Here is a 9,524-nt window from a genome sequence, read left to right on the forward strand (position 1 = left end):
GAGTATTGACCAGGCCTTAGAGACCAGGCTTAGAGCCAGGCTTAGAGCATTGACCAGGCCTTAGAAAGCAGTTGACCAGGCCTTAGAAGCATTGACCCAGGCCTTAGAGCATTGACCAGGCCTTAGAGCAATTGACCAGGCCTTAGAGCATTGACCAGGCCTAGAGCATTGACCAGCCTTGGAGTATTGACCAGGCCTTGGAGCATTGACCAGGCCTTGGAGCATTGACCAGGCCTTGGAGAGATTGACCAGGCCTTGGAGCATTGACCAGGCCTTGGAGCATTGACCAGGCCTTTGAGCATTGACCAGGCCTGTAGAGTATTGACCAGGCCTTAGAGTATTGACCAGGCCTTAGAGTATTGGTCATAGTTGAAGTGGCTAGGCTACCTGCCACCTCTACACTCTAACCACTAGGCTACCTGCCAACTCTCACTCTAACCACTAGACTACCTGCCACCTCTACACTCTAACCACTAGATTCCTGCCACCTCTACACTCTAACCACTAAGGCTCCTGCAACCTCTACACTCTAACACTAGACTACCTGCCACCTCTACACTCTAACCACTAGACTACCTGCCACCTCTACACTCTAACCACTAGGCTACTGCCCTCACTCTAACCACTAGACTACTGCCACTCTACACTCTAACCACTAGGCACCTGCACCTCTACACTCTAACCACTAGATTACCTGCCACCTCTACACTCTAACCACTAGGCTACCTGCCACCTCTACACTCTAACCACTAGACTACCTGCCACCTCTACACTCTAACCACTAGACTACCTGCACCTCTACACTCTAACCACTAGGCTACCTGCCACCTCTACACTCTAACACTAGACTACCTGCCAGTCTACACTCTAACCACTAGGCTTACCTGCCCCTCTACACTCTAACCACTAGGCTACCCTGCAGCCCCGTCATTCAGTAGAGAAGGCAAACACACCGCCGGTGTTGAAAACCTGAGATGGAAATATCTGTTGTGTTTTCACTGATGATGCTTCCACTGAATACAATCCTCGTAGGTAATGCGATTATAACTGATGATTGGACCACTAGCACAGTAATAACAACCCTATTCCTGTGTTGACACCTAGCTAGTGTGGTTTGTCCTAGTGGCAGTGATGGTTGCATAATCATGTTGATGCTCACATAACCATTCTATTCTATGACTCACTGGTCAGTATTGCTGCTGCAGTCTGAGTAACTCTCATAATAACACTGTTAGTTTAAATTCATGCAGAGTCTGATAACTCTCATAATAAACCGTAGTTAATTCACTGCAGTCTGATAAGCTCTCATAATACAACCGCAATTAATTAATCACTGCAGTCTGATAACTCTCATAATATACCGTTAGTTACATCACTGACGTCCTGATAACTCTTATAATAACACTGTTAGTTACATCACTTGCAGTCTGATACTCCTCCAATAATAACACCGCCAGTTAATCACTGCCAGTCTGATAACTCTCCAAAATAACACTGTTAGTTAATCACTGCAGTCGATAACTCTCTAATAACACTGTTAGTTATCACTGCATCTGACTAACTCTCATAATACGCGCCAGTTTAATCACTGCAGTGCTGATAACTCTCATAATAACACGTTAGTTTAAGTCATGCAGTCTGATAACTTTCATAAATAACACTGTTAGTTAATCACTGCGTCTGATAACTCTCATAATTTAACACTGTTAGTTAAATCACTGCAGTCTGATAACTCTCATAATAACAGCTGGTTATGTTAATCAGCTTGTCAGTCTGAATAACTCTCATAATAACATCCGCCAGTTAATCACTGCAGTCTGTAATCTCATAATAACACCGTTAGTATGCACTGCATCTGATACTCTATAATTAACACTGTTAGTTAATCACTGCAGTCTAATAACTCTCATAATAACACCGCAGTTATCACTGGCAGTCTGATAACTCTCATAATAACACTGTTAGTTGTAATCACTGCAGTCTATAACTTCATATAACCACGGGCGCAGTTTAATCACTGCAGTATGAAACTCTCCATAATAAACTGCTTAGTTAATCACTGCAGTCTGATAACTCTGATAATAACAACCGGCGCTTAATCACTGGCAGTCTGATACTCTCATAATAACACTGTTAGTTAATTCACTGCAGTCTGATAACTCTCATAAAACACTGTTAGGTATATCACTGCAGTCTGATAACTCTCATAATAACACCGCCAGTTAATACTGCATCTGATAACTCTCATTAATAACACCACACGGTTAGATCATGCAGTCTGATAACTCTCATAATTAACCACTGTTAGTTAAAATCACTGCAGTCTGAAACTCTCTGCATAAGAAACACCTGCCAGTTTAATCACTGCATCTGATAACTCTCATAAAAACGCGTTAGTTAAATCACTGCAGTCTTGATAACTCTCAATAATAACAACCGTTAGTTAAAAATCACTGCAGTCTGATAACTCTCATAATAACACTGTTAGTTAATCAACTGCAGTCTGATTAACCTCATAATAACACTGTTAGTTAATCACATTGCAGCTGATAACTCTCATAATTAAACCGTTAGTTTATCACCTGCAGTCTGATACTCCATAATAACACTGTTAGTTTAATCACTGCAAGTTCTGAATAACTCTCATAATAACACCGGCAGTTAATCACTGCAGTCTGATAACTTCTAATAACACCGTTAGTTTAATGCACTGCAGTCTGATAACTCTCATAATAACACTGTAGTTAATCACTGGCAGTCTGAATAACTCTCATAATAACACTGTTTAGTTTAATCACTGAGACTGATACTTTATGCAATAATAACTGTTAGTTTAATCATTGCAAGTCTGATAAACTCCTCATATAACACTGTTAGTTAATCACTGCAGTCCTGATAATTCTCAATAAATAAACTGTTAGTTTAATCACTGCAGTCTGATAACTCTCAATAATAACTACCGTTATTAATCACTGGCAAGTCCTGATAACTCTTATAATATACCGCCAAAAAACAGCAGAAGGGAACGGGAGACTAAGGGGAGAGAAGGAAGAATATGGAGATAGAGGCAGACCAGGAAGTTATTAATTCAAAGAAATTATTCAAACGTTTAATTATTAACCCAGAGGAAAACACAGAACAAACTCATGAACTAATTAAATCGGTCATAGCAGGTTACACATTATTACTACTATTGCTATTATTCATTATTCATTATTATTCTCATTATAATCAATATCATTCTATTATGTTGTTGGTATCCCCATCGTAGTGGTATGTTTAGTAAGGTTGTGATGGTAACAATAGTAGTTTAATGATGGGGGTGAGTTGTGGTGGTAAGTACTGATGTAGTGTGCAGCTTGAACGTTATTTATAAGTTATAGTAGGTAGAGATATTAGAGGTATAAATAGCTATAGTTGGTAAATGGTGGTATAGAGCATATTAGAATTATGAACTCACTCAAGTGCGGTGGTAGGATTAAGATAACACTAGTGTAGTAGTAGAGATATTAGAGGTATAAAATGATACTAGTGATAATGGTAACGTAATATATAGAGGTATAATGATACTAGTGATAAATGTTAGTAGATGATTATTAGAGGTGAAAGATCTGTTCAGAGTAGAGTAGAGAGACGGTTTAAGCGACGAGAGTGAGAGAAGAGAAGAGAAGAGACGAGCGGTGAGGAGACGGAGATGAGGAGGAGGGAGACGTAGGGAGGGAGGGGTGGGAGAGAGAGAGAGAGAGAGAGAGAGAGAGAGGAGAGAGAGACACGGGTGAGGGAGGAGAGACAGAGACAGAGGAGAGAGAGACGAGGTGGGGGAGGAGGGAGAGAGAGGAGCACGGAAGAGAGAGAGAGAGAGACGGGAAGAGAGAGGGAGACAGAGGGAGAGAGAGAGAGAGAGCAAGACCGAGCAGAGGAGGAGAGAAGGTTTGAAACACAGAACAGGTTTAATCGGTGTTCTATTCCCTCATTTCTTTTTAACACACTAAACGACCAATCAGGATTCTTTCTCACTGCTGTCTTTCTCTCCACGCTAACAGGAGATGATAGATCAAGAGAAAGAAGTGTATGGTGAAAACCTTATACTCGAAAACAAAGACTTTCTCAGTTGTATGGGAGGACCCCTAGCGGACGTGACTCTGAATCATCTGAAGGTGGTGTTCTTTGATTCATCTTGGGTAGTCCTTCTATCAGCTCCAGGGGGGGGAGCGCGGGAATGTGGTACTTGACCGGTGGAGGATATACGTACGACACGGTGGAATACCGTACGCACAATACGAGTTTGTGTTAAATCTAACAGGTCATATTTGGTGAGATTTCAACTAAGGACTTAATTGGTGTTTTAACCATAAAGGCCAGACCTTTGTGTTTTAATCAAATCACACTAGAGAGAGAGACGGGTGAGGGAGAGAGAGAGAGAGAGAGAGACGGGAGAGAGAGAGAGAGAGAGACGGGAGAGAGAGAGACAGACGGGAGAGAGAGAGAGAGAGCAAGACCGAGAGAGAGAGAGAGAGAGGTTTGAAAACAGAACAGGTTTAATCAGGTGTTCTTTCCCTCATTTCCTCTTTTAAAACACCAAACTAAACGACCAATCAGGATTCTTTCTCACTGCCATGTCTTTCTCTCCAAACAGGCTTAACAGGAGATGACCTAGATAAGAGGAAAGAAGTGTATGGTGAAAACCTTATACCTCCGAAGAAGCCAAAGACCTTTCTCCAGTTAGTATGGGAGGCCCTGCAGGACGTGACTCTGATCATCCTGGAGGTGGCTGCTTTGATCTCTCTGGGACTGTCCTTCTATCAGCCTCCGGGAGGGGACAGCGGAGAATGTGAGTACTGACACGGTGGAGATATACGTACGCACACGGTGGAGATACACGTACGCACACATACACGTACAGTCCTATTGTGTTAAATCTAAAGGTCATATTTGGTGAATTTCAACTAAGGACTTAATCTGGTGTTTTACCATAAAGGCCCAGACTTTGTGTTTCAAATCAAATCAAGTTTTATTGGTGACATGGTTAGCAGATGTTATTGCGAGTGTAGCGAAATGCTTGTCCTTCTGGAATCTAACAATTTCACAACTACCTAATACACACACATCTAAGTAAATGAATGGAATAAGAATATATAAATATAAATATATGGATGAGCGATGACTGAGCGACATAGGCAAGATGCAATAGATGGTATAAAATACAGTATATACATATGAGATGAGTAATGCAAGATATGTAATCATTATTAATGTGGCATTATTAGTGACTAGTGATCCATTTATTAAAGTGCCATTGATTTCAAGTCTGTACGTAGACAGCAGCCTCTCTGTGTTAGTGATGGCTGTTTAACAGCCTGATGGCCTTGAGATGGAAGCTATGTTTCAGTCTCTCGTTCCCAGCTTGCTGTATGGACGGGGACAGTATATCCAGAGAGAGCCATGATTCCGTGAAACAGAGTATGTTACAGTCCCTGATATCTATCTGGAAGGAGATCCTCGCCCTGAGCTCATCTACTTCATTGTCCAGCGACTGAACATTAGCGAGTAATATACTTGGAAGCGGTGGATGGTGTGCACGCCTCCTGCTTCGGACTAGAAGTCCACTCCGAATACCTCTTTTCCGCCACCGGTGTATTGGAGCAGCCTCTGGGATGAGTTCAATCGCCTTAAAAGATACGAACATAGGATACAATTCAGGAAAGTTCCTGGTCAAAATGCAGTTACCCCCTTTCTGATATCCAAAAGTTATTTTCCGGCTGTATGTAATAATGTAAAGAACATTCCGGGCTAATAACAGTAAAAAAAAATACTGCAAAGTTGCGTAGGAGACTGGAACAAGGCATCTGTGTACATCGGCACTATCTTATGAAGATGTATGAATGATGATGAAGATGAAGATGAAGTCATCTGCTTTTCCCAGCATTTTCTGAGCCTAAACTGACGCACCTTCAACAACACATAACACCTCATATAATTCTATCCAAAAACAAAAGAACATTTCTTTTACCAAGTGGCATATAGGCTATTTATGTGAATTTGACTTAATCCTGCCTAATTGGCGGGCCGGAGCTGGTCGCAATGTTGATGTAAGCTCTAGTGTTATATTTCGGGAACTGTGTTTCCATAACTAGGGCTGACACTGAGGACTTGTGAAGAGCAGAATCAACAACTTCTGCATCATCAAGACTGTTGCTTTGTGAGAAAGGTGTTAACTGTGTTAGGTGTTATCCCATGTTCACAGTTAGACATTGTTATATAAATGCAAGCTGAAAAAATACGTGTCCTGGCTTTGGCCCTAAGGGAGAGCAGGTCCACTGAGGCCACGGGCCCAGTGAGACTCTGGAGCCGGGCTTTGGAGGTGGAAACAGAACTAAAGGACTATCGCTCAGTAAAACTCACTTCTGTCATCATAAAGTGCTTTCAGAGATTAGTCAAGGATTATATCACCTCCACCTCCCTATGTCATCCTAGACCCACTTCAATTTGCGTACCGCCCCAATAGGTCCACAGACGATGCAATCGCCATCACACTGCACACTGCCCTAACCCATCTGGACAAGAGGAATACCTATGTGAGAATGCTGTTCATCGACTACAGCTCAGCATTTAACACCATAGTACCCTCCAAACTCATCATTAAGCTTGAGGCCCTGGATCTCAACCCCGCCCTGTGCAATTGGGTCCTGGACTTCCTGACGGGCCGCCCCCAGGTGGTGAAGGTAGGAAACAACACCTCCACTTCGCTGATCCTCAACACTGGGGCCCCACAAGGGTGCGTGCCCAGCCCCCTCCTGTACTCCCTGTTCACCCATGACTGCATGGACATGCACACCTTCAACTCAATCATCAAGTTTGCAGATAACACAACAGTAGTAGGCTTGATTACCAACAACGATGAGACAGCCAATAGGGAGGAGTCGAGGGCACTCGGAGTGTGGTGTCAGGAAAACAACCTCTTACTCGTAAACAAAAAAAAGGAGATGATTGTGGACTTCAGGAAACAGCAGAGGGAGCACCTCCCCTTTCAACATCGACGGGACAACAGTGGAGAAGGTGGAAAGTTTTAAGTTTCTCAGAGTAGACATCAAGGACAAACTGAATTGGTCCACGCACACAGACCGCGTGGTGAGGAAGGCGCAACAGCGCCTCTTCAACCTCAGGAGACTGAAGAAATGTGGCAGGGAAGCACTCGTTTTTTTGTCACCTGGGGAGGCAGAACGGCCAGGAAATGGGCTACCGGTGAAACACTGGCGCTGTAATGGAAAAACACTAATTGTGTACGAGCTCGTCACTACCGTGTTATCATACTAGCTCAACATGATCCCTTAAGTCTTGTTAACAGGAGTGACTGTGCATTGTGAGCTTTTTAGAATGAGAGGTGAGATCCGGGGGATTTCCAGGGGAGAGGAGATTCTGAGGGGGGGGTAGTTTCTGAGGGGAGGGAGGTGAGATCTGAGGGGGGGGGTGTTTTCGGTGGGAGGCGGGTGGAGCATTGGGATAGGGGGGAATAGTTTCGAGGGGAGGGAGGTGAGATCTGAAGGGGGGAAGATCAGTTTTCGAAGGGGGAGGGAGGTTAGATCTCTGAGGGGAATAGTCTGCGGGGAAGCGGGGGTCTAGGGAGGATTTTCTGAGGGGAGGGAGGTGAGATCTGAGGGGGGGGGATATTTTTGAGGGGAGGGTACGGGGGGGGTGTTCTGAGGGGCAGGGAGGTGAGATCTGAGGGGGGGTGAGTTTTCTGAGGGGGAGAGGGAGGTGAGATTGAGGGGGGAGTCGGGTGTTTGAGGGGGAGGCAAGGTGAGAATCTAGGGGGGGAGAATAGTTTTCTGAGGGGAGGAGGTGAGATCTGAGGGGGGGTAGTTTTCTGAGGGGGAGGGAGGTGAGATCTGAAGGGGGGGGAATAGTTTCTGAGGGGGAGGGCAAGGTGAGCATTGATAGGGGGGAATGTTTTCTGAGGGGGGAGGGAGGTGAGATCTGAGGGGGGGAAATAGTTTTTGAGGGAGGGAGGTGGATCTGAGGGTAGGGGGGGATATTTTTCTGAGGGGAGGGAGTGAGATCTGAGGGGGGGAAGGGTTTTCTGAGGGGAGAGGGAGGTGAGATCTGGGGGGGGGGAAAATGTGTTGAGGGGGAGGGAGTGTGAGATTCTGGGGGGAGTAGTAGGGGAGGATGAGATTAGGGGGTTGATTTGGGCGGAGGAGGTGAGATCTGAGGGGGCGGAAGAATAGTTTCTGAGGGGAGGAGGTGAGATCCTGAGGGGGGGGGTAGTTTCTGAGGGGGAGGGAGGTATGAGATCTAGGGGGGGAGAATAGTTTCTGAGGGGGAGGGAGGTGAGATCTTGATAGGGGGGGCAATGTTTTCTGAGGGGGGGGGAGGTGAGATTGAGGGGATATTCTAGGGGGGGAATGAGTTATCTAGGGGGAAGTTCTGGCGAGGAGGTGAGATCTGAGGGCGGGGGGTAAGTTCTCTGAGGAGGGGAGGGAGGTGAGATCTGAGGGGGGGTAGTTCTTTCCTGAGGGGGAGGGAGGTGTACGATTGGGGGGGGAATAGTTTTGAGGGGGAGGGAAGGTGAGATTCTGAGGGGAGGGGAGAATGGCTTCTGAGGGGTGAGGGGAGGTGAGATTGAGGGGGGGGAAGTAGTTTCTGAGGGGAGGGAAAGGTGAGATTTCTGAGGGGGGGAGATAGTTTCTAGAGGGGAGGGAGGTGCGATCTGAAGGGGGGAGATAATGTTCTGAGGGGAGGAGGTGAGATCTGAGGGGGGGGAATATGTTTTCTGTCCCCTAGGGGAGGGAGGTGAGAGAATCTGAGGGGGGGGGTAGTTTCTGAGGGGGAGGAGGTGAGATCTGGGGGGGGGAATCGTTTCCTGGAGGGGGAGGGAGGTGAGATCTTATGGGGGAAATAGATTTTGAGGGGGAGGGAGGTGAGATTTGAGGGGGGGGATGTTTCGAGAGGGAGGAGTGAAGTTGAGGGGGGGGAAGTCGGAGCGGATGTTCTGAGGGGAGACAGTTGCGGGAGGGGGTGAGATCTGAAGGGGGGAGGGGTAGTTCTCTGAGGTGGGAGCAGGGGGTGAGAATCTGATGGTGGGAGAATGACGTTTCTGAGGGGGAGGGAGGTGAGATTGTAGGGGGGCGGAGAATGGCTTCTTGAGGGGGAGGGAGGTGAGATCTGGGGGGGGAAGAATAGTTTCTGAGGGGGAGGGAGGTGAGATCTGAGGGGGGGGGAATAGTTTCTGCGTGGGAGGCGGGGGGAGATCTGAGGGGGGGAGATAGTTTCGAGGGGGAAGGAGGTGAGATCTGAGGGGGGAGAATAGTTTCTTTTCTGAGGGGGAGGGAGGTTGAGATCTGAGGGGGGAGAGAATAGTTTTGGGAGGGGGAGGGAGGTGAGATGTGAGGGGGGAGAATAGTTTCTGAGGCGGCGAGGGATGGTGAGAATCTGGGGGGGGTCGTTTCTGAAAAAACCCCAAACAGCAATGCAATGCAGGATGTAGAAGCACGGTGGCTAGGAAAAACTCCCTAGAAAGGCCGAAA

General features: G+C 46.2%; 1 protein-coding gene across 1 annotated transcript in view; it reads left to right on the forward strand.

Moving 5' to 3' along the window:
• The first annotated feature begins 4,219 nt into the window (after positions 1–4,219).
• The window catches only part of LOC112074612 (plasma membrane calcium-transporting ATPase 2-like), a 74,314-nt gene continuing 69,009 nt past the window's right edge, over positions 4,220–9,524 (forward strand). Inside the window, exons 1-2 of the mRNA XM_024141754.1 lie at positions 4,220–4,268; positions 4,637–4,831. Of these exons, the coding sequence (XP_023997522.1) occupies positions 4,220–4,268; positions 4,637–4,831 (244 nt within the window). The remainder of the gene's footprint in view (positions 4,269–4,636; positions 4,832–9,524) is intronic.

The sequence above is a fragment of the Salvelinus sp. IW2-2015 genome, unplaced genomic scaffold (genome assembly GCF_002910315.2).
Source record: "Salvelinus sp. IW2-2015 unplaced genomic scaffold, ASM291031v2 Un_scaffold2716, whole genome shotgun sequence".
Lineage (NCBI taxonomy): Eukaryota > Metazoa > Chordata > Actinopteri > Salmoniformes > Salmonidae > Salvelinus > Salvelinus sp. IW2-2015.